Raw genomic sequence first — 25,412 nt, forward strand, 5'->3', positions numbered from 1 at the left:
AACAGCCTCACACTACCACTGAGACCCCAGTGAACCCCTAGTAACCCCAGAGTTAGTACCACTCCAGCCTCTGCACTATAGAATCAATCCCAAGTCTCCTAAAGTCACGCTGTAGGTTCTTCCTCCTTCATCTGAAGTCAACCAAGTTTAGGAGACAGTAAAAATAGAACTGAACCCCTAGTCAGCATAGGTGGGCTAGAAACTCGTCTCATACACACGACCAGTGAACTAACTCCAGTGTCCAGGTCCCATTGCAAAAACACTGGCAATATGAAAAAACAAGATAATACACAGCCCTAGCCTTATAAAAATGTTCTTCAGTGAGAGCTGTCCAGATCAGTGTTTCTCAGCCTTCCCAATTCTTCAGCCCTTTAATACAGTTCCTCATGTTGTGGTGACCCCAACTACAAAATTATTTAGTTGCTATTTTATAACTCATTTTGCTTCTGTTATGAATTAAAATGTAAATATCTGATATATAGGATATCTGATCTGCAATCCCCAAAAGGGGTCACAGCCCACAGTTTGAGAACTGCTTGTCTAGATGAACCTGTATTAAAGTTTTTAATAATGAAATTCTAGCTTAGTTTTTTGTTGTTTTTTTTTTTTTTTGGTTTTTCGAGACAGGGTTTCTCTGTGTAGCTTTGCGCCTTTCCTGGAACTCACTTTGGAGACCAGGCTGGCCTCGAACTCACAGAGATCCGCCTGGCTCTGCCTCCCGAGTGCTGGGATTAAAGGCGTGCGCCACCACCGCCCGGCCTTAGTTTTATCTTATGTCATTTCTTGTCCATTTTTCCCAGTAGTATTATAGAGGTTAATTGTAGATTCTGTATTGATTTTGGACTATGAAAGGAAGGAATATATTGGTGTAACTTTTCATTATCCTTTCTGAAATACATATGTATAGTTTCATTATTACAAGTTGTTTTCCAGAGTCATTTTGTATGAACTGAGTCTGTGTTATCCAGGTTAGGATGTGATCTTTCAGCCTATCAGGAAATGATTCATATGGACCCTCCAGAAAAAAGTCAACAGGCAGTACAGGCTGCCTCACTCTAAATGTTATTATTGGTTACATCAACTTAGAACTGGTTTGTATGTAAGTAAAAGTATTTTTAAATGAGCTTAAACAGAGGGCCAAGACACTTGATCTCCTGAGTCAATTTCATTGGATTAGGGACTAAGACCTATATAGGTATAACTTCCTGTCTACATCACAGTCTTCGTACATAATTTTACTCTAACTGTAACATTCCTACTAATAGAGCGCTTCAAAGTCACAGAAGTTACAGTCATTCAGCCTTATAGAATGTAACACAGGTATTGTGTTTGCTGGGAACTTGAGTTCACATCCCCGCCTCTTTACAAAGCATTACATTTTGTGCAGGTGAGGTCAAATATTGTTTTATTTCTCACGATGCTTGAAGGCCCATTCCTAGGTTCTGATAAAGATGACAAAGAGTAGCTGGGCGGTGGTGGCTCACGCCTTTAATCCCAACACTCGGGAGGCAGAGGCAGGAGGATCCAGGCTGATTTATTATACTCTTTTTCACTGTCTGTGTCTCACACAACATTGATTTATGATATATTCGGAGTATTATAACTAAAGTTAAACACAGTATGGTATAAAGAAATAAAAATCTTTTAACAAGTGCTTTACCTTTCTTGAAAACTTACAGAGATGTTAATTGTTCTAAATCTACTTAAAACTTACATTTATGATAAAAAAAAAAGGCATGGGTACTCTTTTAAGCAGGGTTTGAAATGATTTTCCCCTAGTATTAAATTGTTTGCATCTTATGAAAAACTTATAATTTTTTTTAAAGAGGCAGTGGTAAGAGCAGAAGTGGCTCAGTGGTTGAGAGTTGTTGCTGCTCTTCCAGAGTCAGAATTCAGTTCCTGCACCCTTGCTGGGTGCCTCACAACCACCTGGGACTGCAGTCCAGAGAAGCCAGTGCCCTGTTCTGGATTGTGAGGGCAGATGCATGGTGTCTCTCTGTCTCTGTCTCTGTCTCTTTCTCTCTCACACACACACACATACACACAAATATGCACATAAATAAAAATTAAGCTGGGTAGTGTTGGCACATGCCTTTAATCCCAGCACTCTGGGAGGCAGAGGCAGGCAGATCTCTATGAGGTCAAGGCCAGCCTGGGCTACAGAGTAAGTTCCAGGAAAGACTCCAAAGCTACACAGAGAAACCCCATCTCAAAAAAAATTTTTTTTAAAAGAAGCAATAGGCAAAAATCATTTTAAGATGCTTTATTTACATATATAAATATATACTTAAATACACATCTTAAGTTAGGCATGCCAAGAATAGTAATTTTAGTGCTTAGTATGTTTTCTTTCATGTAAAATGAAGTAGCCACAATTTTTTTTTTAATTAGTTATTCTTAGGAATTTGGGGGGCAGAGTTAGTTTTCTTTCACATGAAAACAGCTTAATGACCAAGTATAACCTAGCCGATGTGTTTCTTAGTAAAACAAAGTAGAAAGTTTGCATCTCTATGTTGTTAAGATATAAGAAAGGAGCCGGCGGTGGTGGCACACGCCTTTAATCCCAGTACTCAGGAGGCAGAAGCAGGCGGATCTTTGTGAGTTCAAGGCCAGTCTGGTCTACAGAGCGAGATCCAGGAAAGGCGCAAAGCTATAAAGAGAAACCCTGTCTCGAAAAACAAAAACTAAAAAAACTAAAAAAACTAAAACCAAAACCAAAATCTAAATATAAATATGTATATATGAAAGGCCTAGTGAAAGGAAAAGGGTCAAAGGTGAAGCTTGTTATGTAGAGTTAGATTTCCATCAACAGAAAGTTGCTTTTCTAAATTGAGTTTTTAATATAGTATGAGATGACTCTTCCCACTAGATTTTAATCATAAAATAGACCATACAATCTTTTTCTTTAATAATGAATTTTATTTTGCTTGGAGATAAAGGAGGGGAAGAATCATGGTATCAGGATATATGAGAAGAATGGGTTGGGCATAGTTAGGTTTCTCAGAATTTATTTTTAGTTCTGATGCAGTCTCTAAATTTTTCTTATTAATTCATGTTTTTTGATTACTCATGTTTTTTGTCAAATTGATATACCTTTTGGGAAGAGGGAACCTCAACTGAGGAATTGCCTTCATCAAATTGGCCTGTGAGCATGTCTGTAAAATATTTTCTGTAAAAATATTTTCTTGAGCCGGGCGGTGGTGGCACACGCCTTTAATCCCAGCACTCGGGAGGCAGAGCCAGGCGGATCTCTGTGAGTTTGAGGCCAGCCTGGGCTACCAAGTGAGTTCCAGGAGAGGCGCAAAGCTACACAGAGAAACCCTGTCTCGAAAAACCAAAAAAAAAATATATATATATATATATATATATTTTCTTGATTAACAATTGATGTGGGAGGGCTCTGCCCACTGTGGGCAGTTCCATGCCTGATTAGATAAGTCTGCATTGTAGAAGAAAGGAGACTGAGCAAGCCAGAGGAAGCAAGCCAGTAAACAGCATTCCTTCATGGTCTCTGCTTCAGTTCCTGCCTTGGCTTTGGTGGGTGATGGGCTGTCTTATACATGGAAGTATAAGATGAAAGAAACCCTTTCTTCTCCAAGTTGCTGTTGGCTGTAGTGTAATTCATAGCAACAGCAAACTATGACAATGTTCTTTTAAAAAAAAATTATTATCATTAAAAGTACTTGGTAATAAATGAAAATTTACACACCAAAATTATCTAGACAAAATGCCTACACAACTTAACGAACTTCTATATAGTTAGAGTAGGCATTTGAAATGGAAACTGTGGAGATTCACATTAAAATTTTTGCTTTTGGTTGTGAGCCTAGCCTTTAATGGCTGAGTGCACGCCTTTAATCCCAGCCCTCGGGAGGCAGAGCCAGGAGGATCTCTGTAAGTTTGAGGCCAGCCTGGTCTACAGAGCGAGATCCAGGTCAGATACCAAAACTACATGGAGAAACCCTGTTTTTGGGGAAAAAAATTATGCTTTTGGTATCAAATAAATTTTATGTACTTATCCACCACCCAAACCAAAAAAAAAAAAAAAAATGCATGACAGAATCATGCATTTCATAACTCGCACCCAATTACCTGCATTCAGTCCTTCCTTATCTCCTTTAATGTAGAAAAAGTTTCTAAAACTTACTGATTTCAGGTTGCCAATTTTGTCTTGTTTTCATTCTTCAGATGCTTTAAATTTTCAATTATAGCAAGCTGCTCATCTGTGACCTTTAACTCTATGCCTAGGACTTTTGAGTTTAGTGTGTGAGGAAAATCCAAAACAGTATAAGAAAATGTTTCCCATTTAGAGTAATGTAGAGTTAACTTTACTTAGGTTTTCTCATTTTTCTTCAAGTACTTGCAAGGTCAACACAAATTACCAGGTACAAAGCCAACTGGATTACCAAATGGCTGTTTTTCTCCAAATATTTCCTCTGTTTTTGAATTAAATATTAGAGTGCAAGGAGAACAGGCCGAATGTTGTTAGATAAACTGGGCATTCTGCAAACAAACAAAAGTCAACCAAATGCTCTGAAACAACACAGAAGGTATCTAAATAAATAGTGTCCTAACAGCCAGCTCAGAACAAGCCAAGGGATGGTTGACCAAGCCCAGAGAAGGCTGAGCCCCAGGAAGAAGGCAGTCCCAGATAGTTGGCATAAGGGGCCGTGACACCTGTTGATGATCCAGGTGACTTCTCCAGCGAATGTGGATCATGCTTTGGTCATATTGAGTGCCCCAGACCATTGATGTAAAAACAGTTCTCAGCGTGAATAATGGATAGTTTATTTTGGAGCCAAAGATTACTGGCTTTGGCCCTGAAACACAGATTCAGTTTGTCCAAAATAACATATTCCCATGTGGCCAACAGTTTGTAGTAACAGAACAAAGTCACAAATCAAAACTCTTTTCAGATACTTTGGTGGAAATATCAGTTAAGTTGGTTTCAGTGAATCAGTGAAATCAGTTGAAGGTCTCAGCTGCTCTGATGACATTCTTGGCCTTCATACCCTAAGACTTGACTTGATTGTCCTGAGGATGTCCTGAGCATACAGACAGACAGGTAAGTAAGTAATAAATGGCTCTTTAGGGAGTCTGAAAGTAGCCCAAGATATTTCGATTCTGGAACTGTAACATTTCAGCTAATCAGTCATGCGGCCATATAGAAGGATGCCTTTTCTGGGAACGTCAGTTCATATCGGCTTAACTCTCTAGTTTTCCCTTTCCTCTTCAGTTTTGACCTTGATATCTTAATACCTGTTGAGCAATTTGGTATTGTTAAGGATGTGAGTTTAATGTTAAGTCACTGTCTTCTCATTGAAATGGTGTTTTATATTTACTGGAATTAGAAACAGAATAAATTACTATGGAAGAACTCCTGTTTGTTTGACTAATAGTATTTATGGTTTTATTTTTGAAAAATTTTAAGACAGTCATCTCCATGAACATTCATCGTTATTTAAGTTGTGTAATAAGTCATTACTAACCTATTTTAAGTCATTAATAAATGCTTCTTTAAAATTTTTATGTCTGTACTTAAAGGTTTTACTCCTCATTTTTTTGGAAGAGAATATTACCGAGTCATGTTTAGACCAGTATTCTAAGGAACTTTTTTTGGTATTGGTAGTAATCATTCTGATAATGAACCCAGTTCTTATAATGTTCAAGGCATTATGCTAATTCTTATAGAAACAGAATTATGAAGATGCTGGCTTTCTTCACAAACTGTTTGCTGTCTATAGTGAGAGAATATACTATTCTGTGTTTTAAAAGAAATACTGGTCTCCAAGAATTATCAGACAATTGTAAAAGAATTCAGTTTTATCTACGTGTATACATTTACTTTCACTGCTCTTCTGTAGGGTTACAAAGATGTCCATGGAGTGTTCAGAGCCCAGGCATCAAGGTGGATTAGGAAAGAAACTGTTTTTGAACTATTAAAGTATCTTCATGACAGATATGTGTTTCTATGGTGTTTTTTTAAATTTTTATTTTTTTTTTTAACTTTCCGGAGCTGAGGACGGAACCCAGGGCCTTGTGCTTGCTAGGCAAGCGCTCTACCACTGAGCTAAATCCCCAACCCCTCTGTGGTGTTTTTAATTTGTAAATCCTCATAATGTTTGACTTACTATTGTTTTATTTATGGTCCTAGATTATTTAATGAAGTCAGTTAACAGCAGAAAGGTAGAAGGGCTAGGGAGATAGTCCAGTCAGTGAAGTGCTGAAGTATGATGACCTGCTCTCCAGAACCCATATGAAAAAATAAAAAAGTGGGCACAGTGGCTCATGCTTTTAATCTCAGTGCTGGAGAGTTGGAGACTGAGGACCCTTGGGGCTAGCCAGCCAGCCAGCCTCGCAGAATCTGCAGGCCCCAAGCTAATGAGATGACTTGTTTCAATAAACAAAACAGCTGTGTTCTGAGGTTGTCCTCTAGTTCCATACATAGGGGCACACATGTACACCTGCATACATGAACACATAAAGATAAGTTGCATAAGCATTAATTTAGCATATCAAAATGAAGTGGAAAGTTGATATACTCATCATGATCCAAGATTAACTACACTGTTTTCGAGTATAGTGATTTGATTTGTATTTCAGAGGAATAATAATAGACTGAGACAGCTAGAGGGAATATGAGGGTTATCTGGGCAAGAAATGGAACACAAGATATAATTGCCCTGTTTATAATTAACTGAAAATAATACCATGCCAGCATTACCAGTTAGATATTTTCAGTTGATAACTGGCTTTTCCTCTTTTGTGGGTTAAAATTTTTATGCCTGTAGATGTACTGAAAACAGGAAGTCAGTCACCTTGACCTGTATATTTTAGTTGATAACTTTTCCTTTTTTGAACCAATTAAACAATATGCCATGTATCATTTTAATTGTATGTTCAGCTCCTAACTGCTTGGAGCATTGTAAAAGTCTTAAAGAACTGAATCTAGTGTGTGAATGGATGTATAAATGAATCTTTGTCAACTTAATACTATTTCTAACTAGATCATTGGTTCTCAACCAGTGGGTTGTGACCCCTTTGGAGTCATATCAGATATCATTAATATCAGATATTTATATTACAATTCATAACAGTAGCAAAATTACAGTTATGAAGTAGCAGTGAAATAAATTTATAGTTGGGGGTTATCACAACATGAGGGAACTATATTAAAGGGTCACAGCATTAGGAAGGTTGAGAACTACTGAGCTAGATTATCCTAATGTTTTGGCAGAATTGCCTTCATGTGTGTAGATTATACATATTATGTGTTAGTACTGTAGTTAACTGTTTGCTTGGTGTAGATACTAACTGATATTACTGGAAGATACAGACCTCAGACTTGAGAATTGTACAAGTTCCTTACTAAGATAGCATGGATATATTGTATTAAATATTGAAATACTCATTTTTTTGAAATACTTATTTTTTTCCAGCTATCAACCAATAGTTGATTACATAGATGATCAGTTTGAAGCCTATCTCCAAGAAGAGTTGAAGATCAAGCGTGCTCTTTTTAACTACCACGACTCCCGTATCCATGTGTGCCTCTACTTCATTGCTCCAACAGGCCATTCTCTAAGGACACTTGACCTCTTGACCATGAAGAGCCTGGACAGCAAGGTGGATTAGGGAAGCAGCCAACTTCTCGAATTTTAGTACACTTGAATATTAAAGTTTTTTTATGATAATGTGCACATACTTTGTAGCTTTTACTCTGTATGTCTTTAAATCATTTTTCCAGGGAAATTTAGTCTGGAAAATGAGACACAAATACTAAAAGTTCTCTTCTTAGTGTGTACATTTGTTACATTTGTTATAATTGTTCTGTAAATTTTCATATAGAATTTATTTGACATAATTTTATTTCAGACATAAGCGAGAGGAGTAACTTCTTTGACAAAGATTATAAAGCATAGTATTTCATCTTGGTGAAATATGTTTTCGTTTAGACCTTACCAAGAAAATTTGTTCCTGAATTTTTGAAGCAAGTAGCTATTTATAAATTTAGGAGGTTATAAAAACAGTTCCATAAATTAAGTCATGGAAGATTTTTATATTTATCTAAAAGTTGAAAAAGACTAGTTACTGCCCTCATCCCAAAGAAATCTGTTTATATACAAATCTGTGCTTTTTAAAGGAATAAAATCAAAAGTGGAATTTTGCCTTATAGAAAAGAGTATGATAGACATGTATGATACAGTGTTATAAAGATCATAGAGTTTATCAGTGGGGAGTGATTTTCAATGTTGATTATATCCCTTATTAGATGTTTCATCTGTGGCAAGTGCTTTAGTGCTCTGTGCCTCAGTTTCCTCTTTCCCTACTGTACAAAGCAGGGGAAGCCCTGCCTTGAAGTGTAGATATGAAAATGAACTAATCCATATAAGTAAAGGCTAAGTAGCCAGAATACAATTGTATGTCACAGACAGAGAATTGTTTTTTTGTAGTCTATAAATACATATTACCTAATCTCCAGGTTTGATGATTTTAAATACATTCTTTTTTTTATTTCAAAGTGTAAACTTCCTTGTGAAATTAAGCACCCTCTTTTTTATTTATTTATTTATTTATTCATTTATTCATTTATTTATTTATTTATTTATTTTTAGTATTTTGTATAAGAAGGTTGTTAGAATGTTATATTAACATTCTACTGTGAAATAGGCAGTAGAAGCTAGGGTGCTGTGATATACTTGTAATCCCAGTTGGTTGGGGAAGCTGATGCAGGAGAATTGCTTTAGACCAGGAGTTTGAAGCCAGCCTGGACAATAGAATGAGATCTTGTCTCAAAAAAAAAAAAAAATCATAATATTAGTATTTTATCTAAGAAAGGTAAAAATAACAATGTCACATTTCACGGATAGGTACTTTCCTAGCATGTGCAAGGCCCTAGGTTCAATTCTTAGCACTTCAATACATTTATAAAATGAAATAAATAATAGAGAGGAATTGGGTCATTGTCTCACTCACCTGCAGCCCGGCCACTTACTAGCTTGTAGCACTGAGTGAACTACCAGGCTTTTTGTTTTCACTGATGTGGGGATAGTGAGCTCACATTAAGACTTCTATGAAGATATGTGAGATGTATTGCAAAACAGTTACCTTTGTACATAGGAAACAACTATTTAACTCATTCTATTATTTTTTTTTTATTAATTGTCAAAAATCTTATTTCAAATGTTCTTATACTGGCCAAGCAGCCACCTTATCTCTGCCAGGAGCAGTTTGTATTAATAAGCTCTGTTAGTGGATTTTCAAAAGAGACCATGAGTACTCTAATCCAACCTCCCAAGAGTTACACATATTACACACTACCAACCACTTTGAAGTGAAATGCTTTCTGGTGACAGTAGAAGTTTGTCATCATTAGTCATTCACGCATTCATGTGAAGATTGAGTCTACCCTCTTCTGTTTTATTCAAGTGATGGGAGCAAATTCTCAAACTGGGTCTCCGTCACAACCCTGCCTTTAGCTTTTTTGTAGCAAATGAGAATGAATTTTGTAATCTTTCTTGCAAGTTAAAAAAAAAAAACTTAAGACAAGCCCCAACTACTTAATTTTGGAAGTAATTTGATGAGTATACAGTGTGTATGTATATGTATGTGTGTGTGTGTGTGTGTGTGTGTGTGTGTGTGTGTGTGTGTGTATGTATGTATGTGTATATATATAGTCATTGTTGTTGTTCTAGTAGGGGTAGCTGTTACCCACTGGGCTTTGGAAACTTAATTTCCATAGAGTACTAGGGAGAGATGGAGACTGCTGGCTTCTTAAGGTTCCCCAGGCCTCCTCTTAGAGCTGAGAGCCAAACACGTGGCTGCTTGACATGGAAAGTTACTGTTGTCTTATTCAGATGGTGACAAATGACCGTCTTTGGCAGCATCCGTTACTTCCTTCCCTGTGTGCACATTGATATTGTACTTATTATGCAGTTATAGAAGCAGTTACAATTTATAAACTGTGGCATAAGTTACTGAATATCTAAGTGTAGATTCTTGAAACCAAGGACTTGGCACTAAAACTTTTATGTACTTTGACGGATTCAACATGAACCCTGTTTCCTCATATTGTTGCAGAGTTTTCTGCCATCCACTTCTTAGATAGTTGGCAAAATTGTCATCTCCTTGGAAGTGGATGGACGGCTAGTAAATAGAGAGGCATATACTGAGTCAGTGCAGAATTAGAAAAGAGAAAAACATTTAAAAACTCAATAGGGATTGCAGCTTTATTTTTACTTTGACTATTTGGAAAGTTACATTGTGATCTCTCCTCCTTTTTCACGTGTATCTAGTTCATTAGCCCGAGGGTTCGGGTTCTACTAGAAAAGCATGATGGTGAAACCCAGTTGTGGTGACATCAGCCTTTTGTGTGGACGTGAATCTCCTGGAGGCCTGAGTTTATGAATTAGTCTTCATAACCCCACCTTTCTTCCTCTCTAGCAGAGGAGGTCTGAAGCAGTGCTGAGGAGGCCAGTCCTTTGCATCAGAACACTCAGCTGGTTCTGGCGCTTTCCTCCCAGTACTGTAGGTAGGCAGGCATCGCTGATGACTAGGCCCTGTCTGAGGTGAGTGAAGGATGAACGAAGAGACAGAAAGAGAAATGCCACCTGTTCTCTTAGTGTTCTTGGGGATCAGTTACCTAATTACTCCAATGCCCAGTTTATAAAGAAATAAAAGTTGTTAGTGAACTAAGCAGGTGATTTTTGCTTATAGTTTATTATGTTCTACTTATGTTGTGTGGATTGGAAAATGCTTTGAGGAGGAGAGAAGATAATAAGATTCTAAATGCAAATGCAAATTTAATTTTTACCAAAGCCTTTTTAAAAAATTATCATAACCTAGCATTTATAGGAATGGGTGTATAAGAATATTACATCTGTGCATATATGAGAGTGATAAACTAGTCATTGTTTCGCTTAGGGAGATCTACACTTTTTGTAGTAAAATATGTCAGCCTCCTATGCTCTTTATGGCGACTCCTTTGAGCTGCTCTAACAGGAAAGCAGAATAAATGAATAAATGTGGTGGTGTTTCAGCTTACATGATTTATAAAGAACAGGCAGCAACCTGGATCATAATTTTCCAACTCCTGGTCAGAGAAAATTATTGTCAGAGACTGAATTGTTTTGTATGGAAAAACTGTGACAGCATGATTCAAAAGCAAATCTTCCGTGATGAGATTGTGGATTTTCTTTCTTAATAGGTGAACATTATACCATTAATTGCCAAGGCAGATACAATTTCTAAGAGTGAATTGCAGAAGTTTAAGATGAAGCTCATGAGTGAATTGGTCGTCAATGGTGTTCAGATCTATCAGTTTCCAACAGATGATGACACTACTGCCAAGATCAATGGTGCAATGAATGTGAGCTCCCCACTGAGTATCAGTCTGTTCTGTGTGAAAATAAAGCTGACTTCTGAGTAACATTGTTGCCACAGCAGTCCCACTTATCGGAGGCTTTGCTTCCTGAGGTTTTAGTTATTACTGTGAACATAGAAAATGGAAAATTGAAGAAATAAATGACTAGTTTTCAGTTGTAAGCCAATCTGAATAGCATGATGAAATCTTATCACAGTCATTGTACCAACTGACATCATCAAAACAATGGTGATTCTAGTACAATAGTGTTTTGAAAGAGACACAGTCATGTATTGTTGTTTTTTAAAGTGTTTATTGTCTGATTTGTCATAAGTTATTAATCTCTATGGTACCTAATTTATAAATGTCCATAGGCATGCTGAATAGAAAAAAGCATACTATTTATGGGGCTGTGCACAGGTCATACTTTCAGGCATCTATTGGGTTCTTGGAATGTACGACCCATAAATAAAGGGAGACTTGTGGGATATGTTTTCACTTGTGTTCCCAAAAAAGACTTCAAATAAGGTGCAATGTCAGAACATCCAGTAGAAGTGTTTGCTGCTGTTGAGAACAGATACTGAGTGTCTTTATGTACACTTTCCTTTTTCTCGTCCACCTGAATAAAGTAAATCCTTGTAAGACTCAGGTTTACCTTTAGTTGAACTGTAGTTAATTGCCTCAGGCTGGTTCCTTCCTGTCCTGTTTTAAAAACATGAAGGACTGTGCAGCCTCCCTTGGGATGCTTTAGAATTTTGAGTTTTTAAGAAGAACTCTTGAAGCTAATGTTGACCCTCAGCTTCCCTTAGAGTGTCACCTGTACAAATGAAAAGCTTAATTTAGTGTACCTAAGATGACTGAATTCTTTCTTTTTCTTGAAGTTTCACACTTCTTAAATGCTTTGTTGTATTTTTTTTTTTTTTTTTTTGGTTTTTCGAGACAGGGTTTCTCTGTGTAGCTTTGCGCCTTTCCTGGATCTTGCACTGTAGACCAGGCTGGCCTCGAACTCACAGAGATCCGCCTGGCTCTGCCTCCCGAGTGCTGGGATTAAAGGCGTGCGCCACCACCGCCCGGCACTTTGTTGTATTTTAAAGGATCATGAGGCTCAGGCTTTTTATGACAGTAACATCTGGAGACTGTTAACTTGTCTGTAAAATTTGGTTAGTAGTCTACGTGAGGGCTGACCTGAGGGTTAAGTGATACACACCTAGCTACTTGCCTAACAATACACTTTGACTGTTGCTTCTTTTTCTTTCCTTTCCCTTTTCTGATTTGGCATGTACTACTGTATTGGATGCTTTTCTATGACAAAGTTCAGACAACCGACTCGCGTTTACTTTGGCTTGTAGTTTGAGATCTCAGTCCATCACGTTATCGGAGTCCTTGCAGCAGAGGCAGACAGAGCTGCTCACAGCGCATGTGCTGTAAGCAAACACAAGTAGATGCTGCTGCCCAGGCTGGTCCCCTTTCTATTATGTATGGATCCCCAGCCCATGATGGTGCTGCCCATGACTAGGATGGGTCTCCCTGCAGTTAAACCTGAGACACACAGGTGCTTCTGAATCTAGTCACGCTGACAGTGAAGATTAACCATTACAATCACGATCATAGGAAACTCTAAATCTCTAAAATCCTGATTATATAAGTGAGGTGATCTGGATTCCCATGTGTTAATAACTGCCTTTATATCTAATTTTATTCAATGTTCATTAGTAATTTGTCAGACAGTTTAGAAATCATTATTCAGTTGCTAAATATTAAACATTATTTCTTTTTACATTGATCTCCCCGTATTTCAGGCCACAAATTCAGCACTCCTAGCCCCCGGCTGAGCTGCTGCATGTTCCTGGGAGTCCCTATGCTAGACTTTCTTCCTCTGTTGGATCTAACCACCGTGGTCCTAGCCCAGCTTGGAATGCATCTCTGTGTTCTCAGTCATCTCTTGTTCCTCTTGCTCTCTGTAGCATTAATTACACTAGCATCATTTTATGTTAGTAGTATATGTGATATACTAAGTGTAGATACAGTATTATTTTGCATACTATATAATGTGGATAGTTTCTAAAACATCTTTGTTTTTTAGGGGAAAATGTTGGTGACAGTGTCACATGTATCAAAATTCCCCTGCTTCTCCTTTTCTTTCTTTTTAAAATTCCAAATAACAATGTGCCTTGTATGTGGAAATGCGCATTAAATATTTTTTCTTTGTAGTGTCCAAAATTAACTTGTAGAATAATTAGTACATCTCCCAAGATGAGTAGAATTGCTGTTTAATTATTCTCTGTTATTTCAGTCACTGATTCTGTGGTAGAAGATGATGAGATTGGTGTTTGGTTCCTTTCCAGGGACACTTGCCGTTTGCAGTTGTAGGAAGTATGGATGAGATACAGGTTGGAAATAAGATGGTCAGAGCTCGCCAGTATCCGTGGGGTATTGTGCAAGGTAAATAAGATAAATGATGACAGAAAATGTGTGTGTTGCCTGCTAACCTCCAAATTGAATTTGACAAGTGTGTTTGAGGTGATGCTTATTTGGATTATAATTAATAATCAGAGGAATTGGCTGTACACTGCTTGGTTCATTCTGTGGACAGAGCCTTCCTAGTCTCCTTTGTCTTACCTTGTCTCCTCTGTTGGTTACCTTCACAATGTCAGATGCATGAACATGTACTTAGATCCGAATGTGGCTTTTTCTTTGATGCTGGGGATCTAGCCAGTGTGTTCGAGCATGCTAGGGCCTGCTCTGTGCAACTCCATCCCCAGTCCTTGATTAGAATTTAAATCTAAAGTAGTGGTTAAACATGATATGCAGCCAGGCAGTGGTGGTGCACACCTTTACGTCCAGCACTCGGGAGGCAGAGGCAGGCAGATCTCTGTGAGTTCAGGGCCAAGCTGGTCTACAGAGCGAGTCCCAGGACTACACAGAGTTCCAAGGCTACACAGAGAAACCATGTGTCAAAAAACAAAAACAAAAACCCCAAAACAAAACAAACAAACAAACAAAAACCCCAACATGATATGAAATGCCCTGTGTAGGACAGGGCACAGTATACCATCTTGAGAATATCTATATGTTTTCTGATCAAAGTATTGCTAAACTATTTTCAAAAGGAACTAGTAAGCCAACTTAAAAAGGTAAATCTGCTTATCTGGCATTATAGTAAGCTTTTTGTTTTGAAGTTTTCAGATTCTGCTTTGCTTTGTAGCCCAGGCTGGCCTGGAACTCCTGTTTGAGGGGCATTATAAACCTGCACCACCCCATTTGGCCTTAATTCTAATGGTGTTAAATGGAAATACATCACTTGTACTGTCACTGGCTTCAGAGTGTTTCTTATATTTTAACTGACCTTTGGGGTGTTGATTTTGATTTTATGAAATGGTCTTGCTGTGTAGTGCAGCTGGCTTGGAAATTTTGGTACTCTTGTCTCTACCTCTGGAGTACTGGGATTCTAAGCATATACCACCATGCCCAGATGATAATAATTTTAAATAAATGTAAAAAACTGGGAAAACTTTTTAATTTAATTCAAATGTGAAATAAACCAGGTATGGTATGCCTCTAGTCCTAGCTCCTTGGGAGGTGAAAGCCAGAAGATTTCAAGATTGATGCCAATTTGTGCAACACATGAAGCCTGTCTCAACTAAATAAATAAATTTAGAAATTTTTATTTAAAAGTCTTGGTCACTGTAATATAGCTAGTTATAGTCTTTTGGTAATTGTAAAAATAGAATAACCATACCAATGTATTTATTAATTTTGAATAATATTTAATATAAATTCATAAATTTAATATTGTAGAAAAAGAATTTGATCATTATAGATCTTAACAGAATTTACTACTTCAGAGTGAAATAATGTTACTTATTCTTTTTAAAGTACTATGTAAGATGTCCTGAGTGTAGAGTTGGTAAACTAACAAAATATTAGTGAACCTGGAACATATAGCAATGGAAATATTTCTTTGCTATTTTCTTTTTATCCATTTGCTACTGTATTTGCAGCAGATCTCTCAGTCTGTTAATAATATTACCTGTAATTCAGTGTATCTAATGCAAGAGTTTCTTCCTTGGTTACCTGTATGTAATGATAGTAGCCATTAATCAGAGTTGACCATTTGCTGTTTGTCATTTCATTTGTGGTTCATTTACTTGCTCATTTGACAAGCACTAGCTGTGTGCCAGGAATTAAAAGCTAACATTTTCTTTTGTTTTTCTCCGGCTAGTGGAAAATGAACATCACTGTGACTTTGTAAAGCTGCGGGAAATGCTGATTTGCACAAACATGGAGGATCTGCGGGAGCAGACCCATACACGGCACTATGAGCTTTACCGGCGTTGCAAACTGGAGGAGATGGGCTTTGCAGACGTGGGCCCAGAGAAAAAGCCCCTCAGGTAAGGAGGCTTGAGGAGGAAGGCAGGAACAGAGGCAGCTAGAAGAGGCTACCCTCTCTTCAGTATCCAGAGTGATGGGATGTAGTTTTGGAAATCTGTGAAACTGACTCATTTGACTTCGCCAATAAGCTGTTTCTCCTCAATTCTGAGGATTATGCTTGACTCTAAAGGAGCTAAGAAAAAAACAGTCCTTTTATACAGCAGCTTGGGAAGCTTGCAAGTGCAAGGCCTGCCGGGACTGTAGAACCCGTTCAGGGCCAACTTGGGCAATATAGTAATATCTTGTCTCAAATGAAAAGGAAAAAAAGGTGGAGTGGGGACTTGTGTTCAGTGTTATGAGTGCTGGCATGTATCAGGCCCTGAACAGGGGGAAAAAGGAGTTAAGCAAATAGAAGGTGTGATTTTAGTCTATAAATAACTGAGACTCTCCCCTCTTCTGGTTTGCCTGCTGTGGGTTTGTGTGTGTGTGTGTGCCTAGAAACAAATACAAGTATAATGATTATTGCACAAGTCGTAGTAAATTAGTCAAGTCTTCATTACTTGCTCTTTTTATGAAGGAACATTTGGAGTAACTGAAGCTTAGCCAAAAATCTAATATCTTTTCCTTGTAGGGAGTCTGAGTTCAAAATGTGTCTTATAGTTACAAGAATTTTAGATGTAAAGACCTTGTTCAATGACTAGACCATTTAATGTTTCTTTGATAACTTTCCTTTTGTATTTTGAATTTCTTTGGTAACTTTATATGGGGTTATATGCTATCACTGAATTTTAAAAATGAATATACACTTGTATAGAATCCTAATTCCTTATGTACTCAATCAAGTTTGATTGGATAAAACACTCTAGAACAGTTCTGCGTGGGTAAAGAAGCGTCCTTAGGGTAAACACAATTTTGAATTTCTTTGAGAGTGAGGTTTCTTTTCCATTCCACTGTTGGCATTCATTAATTCCCTTAGCTGTTAACACCTGTCTCCAAATAAACACGCTAGGAAGGAGCATGAGGATATCCAGTCATTGTTTAGATTTCAGTTGACCTTGTGGAAGACTTAATCATAGATGAAGTTAAATTTAAATTTCATTTGTGGTTTAGTTTCTCTGACATAAAAAATTAAGAATTGTATGTGTTTAACCCCTTCCACCAAATTAATGCTGTATGCCAATAGTTCTGATAAGCTGACAATTTTTCTGATCGTATTATATCTTTCTTGAAGATTAACCATTTCAAGTTGGCTTCCCTAGTGTTTCCCAGAGGAGGTTTTGCTTCTCATTTCTTCCAAGTCTCAGGGACAATTCAGAGGTCTGTGTCTACTGAGAAGGCAGAGATCCCAAGTGACAGCAAACAGGACAGCTATGAAGTATCCCAAGAAGAGAGATCCGGGTTACCTGGTGGACTCAGCATCAGTCACCTGTAGATGACTAAGAAATGCAGGGTCAGAATTTCCAGGGATGGAGCCTAGGAATCTGCATTTTAAACTGTTCCTTCAGCCAGTAATTATTGTTTATCTGCCATCCGTCTGCTCAGCATGCTAGCTACTGGGTATGTATGCACATGGGTCAGACAGACATAACCTAGCCCTTGTAGTACCCAGGGGCAGGGGTGTGAAGAAGGTATTTGGCCTTGTGTGAACAAGAGATAATGGGGTAGGGCAACCAGAAGTGAACATTGAGAGACTAAGCTAAGAGGCCAGACATGGGAAGATAGAGGCTTGGACAAGAATGCTAACATATTTATTAGTATATACAATTTTAAGGAGTTATTGAAAGATTGGCTTGAATATGGGATGCCAAAAAAAGATGAATTAAAAATTACTTCAGCCACCTAAGAAACAGGGCAAATGGTGGTCACTGACATAAGCAAGTTGGGAAAGGAAGAAAGTTTAGTGGTGGGGTTATGATCAGGAAATTATGAAAATGTTAAATCTAAGCAGCTCATTAAGCATTCAGGATGAGTCTGGAATTTAAGAGGAAGGTAAAGCTGAGATAATAACTCGGTAGTAAATATTGAGCAATACTTGATAAAGGAGTAAGTTTTTTAATAAACAGAAGCTTCTCATATATGGTAAATGTGCACACTACCCACTGGGCTACACCTTCTGCCCAAGTGTCTACTATTTGTAAGGCTCTGGGCTCAGTGCTGGTGGCTTGTAGAATTCAACTGTCTTGGAGTTAACAAGCTTGTAGACAAGGGGTGCCAAAATTAAATTCTCAGTTGGACAATAAATTTTAATTGTGATACGTGCACTAAAGGAAAGGTAGACAGAGTATGAGGTGGGGTGATTTAGGTTAAGCCGGAAGATTAGGAGAGATGCCCTTGGGGCAGTAATGCATTTTGAGCTATAATAAATGGGAAAACCAGAACAAAGCCCAGAAGGAGGAGGGGGCAGCCCTGGAGGTTCCTGGCAGAGGACAAGAGAGGGTAAGCGGACCCCAGTGTGAGGACAGCCTCTGTCCTTCCCAGGCTGCTCACTTAATGAGTGAGGAATTTCTCTAAACCAGATTCTGTATTTTGTAGGCCAGGCTGAGGCAAACTACAAGGTACAAGGTAGTACCTTGTCATTTTGTGAGATATGATGAGGTTTGTAGAAGTTCATTGTAGCCTAATACATAGAAAGCCTTCATTGTTCATAGTTCCATGAAGTTTCTTTCTGTTTTCTGAGGACTCTTTCCCATTTAATTCTTCTTAATTTGCTTGGCATGTAAAATCTGTATCATATCAACCTAGCAATGAATAGAAATGTTACATGGGCCTGTTAGGATGCCCTTTATTTCTTCAGTTTGTTTTTCCATCTTCTTCTTATTTCTAATGGTTATACCGAGTCATACTTGATATTCCAATCTACTATTCTTGTCATGAGGTCTAAGCATAGAAAATACACTTAGAGTTTTAATAAAATAAATGTATCTGTATACATACATAAGCACTTAAAAATTTTTTTTTTGAGACTTGAGTTCACTATGTAACTTAGCTGGCCTGGAACTCGTTGTATAGACCATGCTAGCCTTGAACTCACAAAGACCTGCCTGCCTCTGACCACTGAGTACTGGGATTTAAGATGTCCCTATCACATCTGGCCTTAACATTTTTGTATTATTTAAGTTATAAAATAGACTTTCATGAAAATTTAAATACCCAAGTTTAATAATTTTAGATGGTCACATCTGGTCTGTTTTCACAATTATTTTCTGTAAACTCTTCATACAAAATCACTGTCACTGAAATGTGTTAGGACCTGTAGTTCTTGTTTTGTGATGACTCAGACTCAGGCAAATATTGTACTCAGTTTGTTGAGATAGGGTCTCACCATGCAGTACCGACTGGAGCTTGCTGTACAGCCCAGGCTGGTCTTAAATGCATATTATCTTCCTTCTTTCTCCCAGGCACTTGGAATACAGATATATGCCCCATCTAGCTAGGACCCATAGTTTTGAAAGGAAGATTTATATAGTGCTGTAGAGTTTCTTAACCATTTTAGCTATACTGAAATTTTATCTTTGAAACTCTGAAGAAATGAGTAACTTTATGCATTTAATAGACTTAGAAGTTCATCATGTTTATTTGAACTGTACAAGAAACATGAAAATCTCTGTGAAAAGGCTTGTAGACTTGATGATGTAAGAACTTTTCCCTGTTTGCTTCAAGTTAGTCAGATCTATGATATTGTAAAATAATGGCATTTCATACTCAGTGACAACAAGCTAATTTGATCCTAGAGAGGGGACTAGTATAGCAGGAACTTTTCAAGTTTATTTAACAGCGGTTTGTGCATTTCACAGTACTAACCATGTCCTTCAGATCTACTAAGAGTTTCTGTGGCACCTTAGAATGATACTATATCTTTAAAATTAGAATTGGCCCCATGATCTGTATCCTGGGAAATCAGAAGTAGTATGGTGTGATGAGAAGCATGCAGGAGCAGCACATCTCTGTCCATCAACTGAGCTCTCAGCTGAGGCCATCAGCTCTGGTGTGATTGGTGCGAGGCCATCAGCTCTGGTGTGATTGGTGCGAGGCCATCAGCTCTGGTGTGATTGGTGTGAGGCCATCAGCTCTGGTGTGATTGGTGCGAGGCCATCAGCTCTGGTGTGATTGGTGTGAGGCTATCAGCTCTGGTGTGATTGGTGTGGGCTCTGAGGAGGTCTGAGCTGGTTCACATTGCAGCTTCCAGCTTTTCAGCTGTGTCAGTTAGGTTTGCTGAACTGTTTCCTCACCGGAAATTAGAATGCCAGTGCTTGGTCTCCAGGCTTGCTGTGGACATGAAGAATCTGTTCTGTTTGGACCATCTGTTGCTGGTGTCATATAGTCATTAAAGTTTAGACCTTTTCTTTTCACCAGTTCCATTTATTTTCTTCCTGGGTGTGTGTATAGATAAAGTAATAAAGCATTATTTCAAATGTCATTTAATAAGAAGTCAAGACATTATTACTTATATGTTTTAAAAAAAGACTTACCAGTTCTACCTATAAAAGGGAGTGAAGTTTCTGAAATTTTTCAAAATAGCTAATATATTTTTAGGAGCTTCTTTAAAGTGAGACACAAACAAAACCCAAAAAGCCTAATACTGTGTAAGCTGCCTCCTTGGTAGTAGAGGCAGTCATGTAGTACTTAGGATATTTTGCACAGTGATACATTTTGTTCTTAATGAAAATGTTCTTACAAATATTTAGGATATGATCTTCTTAGAAGACCTGCTGTGCATATTCTAACTCTCAGCCATCATAGCTGTCATGCAACATTTCGTACTGCTTTTCCTTCATCTTACTGAATATTAATAAAAACTCTGAATCCAAAGTCTTATGAATTTTAAAGTCCAGATATATTTAATGTCTTAAGTGCAGTAGAAATTTCTGACTGACATACCAGGAAAGTGAATTTGTATTCTTGACTAAGCCTCAGGGTATTCATACAATAAGCTCAAATGGGAAGGCTTGGCCTTTTTGACATATTGGAAGGTTTATTGTTGTTCCTCTGGAATTATACAAGTAAGCAAAGGGAGCTATCCCTAGAGTTCCAGGACAGTGTCTGCTCGGTTAGAATCGTCTCTACTTGTGAGAAGTAGCTGTCTCTAAAGAAACAGTTAGGTAGAAACTAGTGTCTAGATAGCTTTGCTGGATAGACAGGTAACAAAGATGACCAAAGATCCTGTACCCGTTTTCAGTATTTGATCTATTAAAGACGAGGGGAGACGGGATGTAAATGCCCTGGAGGTTCTTTGGAAGGACCAGTACACTGAGAAGGGAAAGCCTTCAGAGAGGAAGTGGCATTTGCACTTGGCCTCCAGAGAGAGGCCATGGCAGAGCAGAATGGGCTTGGGAAGAGGGCAGTGACGTCAGAAACAGGTGAAGACTCAGCATGTAGGTATGTTTTAAGGACAGTGAGTTACTTGGTTTGGCCAGAACCTGAGGGGACTCAATTTGTTTATTTGTTTGTTTGCCTGTTGTTTAAAAGAGGTGTGATCTTATTCTACAGATGGTGCAACTATATCCCAGGGAGAAAAGCTAAGGAGCATTGTGGTTTGGGTGGAAAGCCCAGGGCTGATCAGAAGAACACAGAGAGAAGAGGAGCTGGAAGCCTAGAGATGATTGGGAAAATAGTTCGATGGAAATGTCAGGGATCACACTGGTTAGAATACACTAGCTGCAGAAAGGGAAGAAGGACTGCATCATAGATAAGCCGACCTGCCTGGTGCTCAGAGATAAGCAAAGTGGATAAGTCACGTGACTTCATTACTTCAGCCAGTAGGTCGATGCCAATTAAGAAAGATTGCAAAAGGAACATGTTTGGGATAAAATGTGGGTAGTTGTGAGGACACTTTCTTCTTTTTAGTCAATCTTAGTACGCTTTACTAGCTGTAGCACTGAAAGCTTGTCATCTGAGTTGTAGGCAACGGCATGTTCGGGGGGTCATCAGAAATGATGGTATATCATAAAACCAGGTCGAATGCGGGGCAGATAAAGTCCTGCAAAACAGCTGTATCATCCTTTTAACATAAGAGTAACACAAATAACTTTTTTAGTCTTCAAGAGACTTATGAAGCCAAGAGACTCGAATTCTATGGTGAACGTCAGAGGAAGGAAGAAGAGATGAAGCAGATGTTTGTCCAGCGAGTGAAGGAGAAAGAAGCCATTTTGAAAGAAGCTGAACGAGAGGTGAATTGTTTTAGATGATCTATAAAATTGGAGGGCTAATTAGACTGTAGTCATCCTTTGAAAACTATGACATATAGTCTTTAAATATAGACTTTAAAGAAATTACAACCTGAAATCCAATTAAACTTTTAGTCTTTGGAGCAAACATTCTTCCGTTGGAAACAGTTTATCAAAGACTTGTAACTACTAGGTTACTAAGAAGTATTCTAATACTATAACCAGAAACATTTCAGCTGTGGCTTATTAAAATACTTTTCCTAGGGCAGACAAAGCAATGTCTACTCCTCTTCTCAAGGTACTGACAGTAAATTGAGGCAAAATTTTACCAAAGTTCACTCTGGGGAACCAATGGATTTATCGGGCTTCCTTACAGAGTCTAGATGAGGGGTTACTTAGAGAGGCAGGGCACTTCTACCCCAACCGGCCGCACCTGGAAAGCCTTACCCAGCAGGATGAAGGCTTCCCTGGTAGCAGCATAGTTGGAGCCCTGGCTCTAGTCTTTCCTTGCCTCCTAGGCCCTCCCCCAGGCCATGGGCAGAGTTGCCGGGTGGTGGGAGTGGCTGGATACTTAGGGGAGAATCTGGTGGCCTACTCAGAACCTCTGTGCAGGGATGTAAATCATCAACCAGCCCAGCTGGGTTTATCTTTGCAAGGCACTGCAGTTGAACTCCCCAAGATGGTGGCTGTTTGGCTCAGAGGACAGTCACTCATGGCAGCTGTTGTTGTTGTTTCCAGGAGTTGGGGTTGTTATTTACCATAAAGTAGGCAGCTGTGAAAACTGTGAAATGGCTTTCTTTACATTTGCATTCAGATCTTATGATTGGACTAGAGAACCTTGGGAATCACCCTGTCATAAGAAAATACTAGTAAATTCCCTGGAAAGATCCCCCCCCCCCCTTCTCATTCCTTAAGCAATGATTTCAGTTTTGAGTTAGTATTTCTGTTTTCTTATGTATATCAGTATCCTTGCTCAAGTGTGCAGGTCAGAGGTCAACTTTGGGTGCTGTCCACCTTGGATTTTGTTTGTTTGCTTGCTTGTCTGAAGTAGGATCAGAACCCCAGGGACCTGCCTGTCTGTACTCCCCTCTGCAGGGATGACTTAGCACAGGTGACCACACCCGCCTTTAGGCCGGGGTTCTGAGCATTCACTCAGGTCTTCATTCGTTCACAGCAGACACTTTACTGATTGACATATCTCTAGCCATTTGTGAATGAACTGTCAGAAACATAGACACAATGATGTGTTTCCACAGTGTCAACATTTATTGAATAACAAATTCGTAAGTAAAAGTCAGTTTCATTGACTACAATGCCAAGTAATCCCAGTTTCCCTTGATAGCTGGCTATTGGCAATCATAGGCCCTTTATTATTATAGTCTCAATTACTAGTATTAACTCTCAGATCACACATTTACACTGCATACAATGATATATATAGGTGTGAGCGTATAAGTAGGCTAGAGAAGGGCTACAGTAAGATACCACGGGTTCAAAGAGGCATTTCTTTGGGGTGGGGATAGTCACTGAAGGTGGTTAGATAAGACATTAGAGAACCCAGAAGCTGCTCAAGGCAGGCAGAACATAGTGTCATAGGACTCTTAAGGAGGGGCACCTGACCTGTTCTAGATGTTTACCAAAGACATGATGCAGATGGATGACTCACTGACTAGAAATCCTTTGCATCAAGCAGTGAGGACTGTCAAGCGGCAGAGATTCTTCAGTCTCTTGACATACCCACTGTGTCAGATGACAAGTCGGTAGGGTCACCACTATCTCAGTGTTATTGTCCTTTCATGGAGTTCAAGGGAGAATGTTGAGCTCTTGGTTGTTCTGGTGTGTTTGTTATGTATTTAGTTATGTTTGATAATAGGGCCCATGTGTTCACAATCTACTTTGGTAATTCATGGTTGTTTTAGTTACTTTTTGTTGCTGTGATAAAATAATATGACCAAGGCGGTTGTAGCAGAAATTTATTTGGCCTTATGGTTTCAGAGTGGCCTTCATCATGGCAGGGGAGGCATGGTAGCAGGTGACCCGAGCAGGAAGCTAAAAGATCACATCCTCAGTGCAGACATGAAACAGAATGAACTGCAAGTGGGGTGAGGCTGTCAAAGCCCTCACTCGGTGACATGCTTCCTCTGGCAAGGCTGTACTTCCTAAAGGTTCCCTAACGTCCCCAAAGAGCACCACCAGCTGGGGACCAAATGTTTAAATACTCCTATGGGGGCACATTTCTTATTCAAACCACCACTTTGTACCTTCACGAATAAGTTATTTATCAGTCTGTGTCTCACTGATACTGGCTGAAATTTAGGTTAAGAGGGCAGGCACCTCCAGAGGGGTTCCAGATTCTTGTGCTCCCAAACAAGGAGTTGAGCAGGGGCAGTCCCGGCGGAACTGTACATACCCAGGAATCTTGGTTGGGCCTGATAGAACTGTTTTATTATTTCTGGTTATATTTTCTGTTGTGTGTTTATGACCATGTAGGTAGCCAAAATTTAACCTCTTATAGTGCTAAAGTCAGTCAAGACTCTGGGGGTTACTCTTGGGAACTTAAGAGGAGCCCCTTGGCTTTGGTCATTTTTTCTCTACATGTTGAATGATATCTTTGTCTATAAGAATGGTCAGGGTCTTGCTAACCGTGTGGCTTCCCTTAGAGGGGGATGTTCCCTCCCTCCTGATTCTCTTTCTGCAGGATGTGACTGGTTAGGTCCAGTCTCTGGGCTCTTGTCCTCTCTGGTCATGAAGACAGGGACTTATCAGAGTCATAGGGCTCTTTTAGAAGGGCCCCTCTCCGCCCCCTAGGTCTTGACTGACCTTAGAGGCTTGGCAAGAGGCAAAATCTGGGCTGTGTTACAGCCTTCTCACCCTTCATTGGTTTGGAAACCCAGAGGATGTTTCATTCCTCTTACAGAGTACGTGATAGATTCTAGTTTTAACTTTTGGGTAACAGACAAAACTTAGACAAAACCAGATTTTTAACAAATGTGGGAGAGAATATAATTATGTTGATTAAACATCATATTTTGTTTAAGTCAGTTTTTGTAAATGTTACAAAGAGTTGGTCAGTATCCTAAGAGAACTCCTTTGATTAAAGTAGAGCTCTTCTATCAGTGTTGATTTTTACCTCAGGAATCTTCATAACCTTTAATCACTATACATATTCCATGTTTAAATTTCATCTTTCATAAACTCCTTTTTTTTTTTTTTTTTTTTGGTTTTTCGAGACAGGGTTTCTCTGTGTAGCTTTGCGCCTTTCCTGGGACCCACTTGGTAGCCCAGGCTGGCCTCGAACTCACAGAGATCCGCCTGGCTCTGCCTCCCGAGTGCTGGGATTAAAGGCGTGCGCCACCACCGCCCGGCATAAACTCCTTTTTTTTCACAAACCTTTCACTTACATCCTTTTTATGTTTTTTTTTTCTCTCCTGCTTATTGGTTCCTTTTTATGTCACAAAGAAAGAACAAAATGAAAACATTTACCAAATTACATTCATGGAATAATGTGATCTAAG

General features: G+C 38.8%; 1 protein-coding gene across 5 annotated transcripts in view; it reads left to right on the forward strand.

Moving 5' to 3' along the window:
* Positions 1–25,412, forward strand: part of Septin10 (septin 10) — a 55,640-nt gene that overhangs the window by 25,925 nt on the left and 4,303 nt on the right. For 3 of the 5 annotated variants that reach the window (XM_052744943.1, XM_052744944.1, XM_052744946.1), the window contains exons 4-9: positions 7,440–7,626; positions 11,207–11,368; positions 13,708–13,804; positions 15,585–15,753; positions 17,276–17,290; positions 21,768–21,900. In XM_052744943.1, the coding sequence (XP_052600903.1) occupies positions 7,440–7,626; positions 11,207–11,368; positions 13,708–13,804; positions 15,585–15,753; positions 17,276–17,290; positions 21,768–21,900 (763 nt within the window). The remainder of the gene's footprint in view (positions 1–7,439; positions 7,627–11,206; positions 11,369–13,707; positions 13,805–15,584; positions 15,754–17,275; positions 17,291–21,767; positions 21,901–25,412) is intronic. The other 2 variants (XM_052744945.1, XM_052744947.1) reach the window with 2 other exon arrangements.

This window comes from Peromyscus californicus, unplaced genomic scaffold (assembly GCF_007827085.1).
Source record: "Peromyscus californicus insignis strain IS unplaced genomic scaffold, ASM782708v3 Scaffold_19__1_contigs__length_69161282, whole genome shotgun sequence".
Lineage (NCBI taxonomy): Eukaryota > Metazoa > Chordata > Mammalia > Rodentia > Cricetidae > Peromyscus > Peromyscus californicus.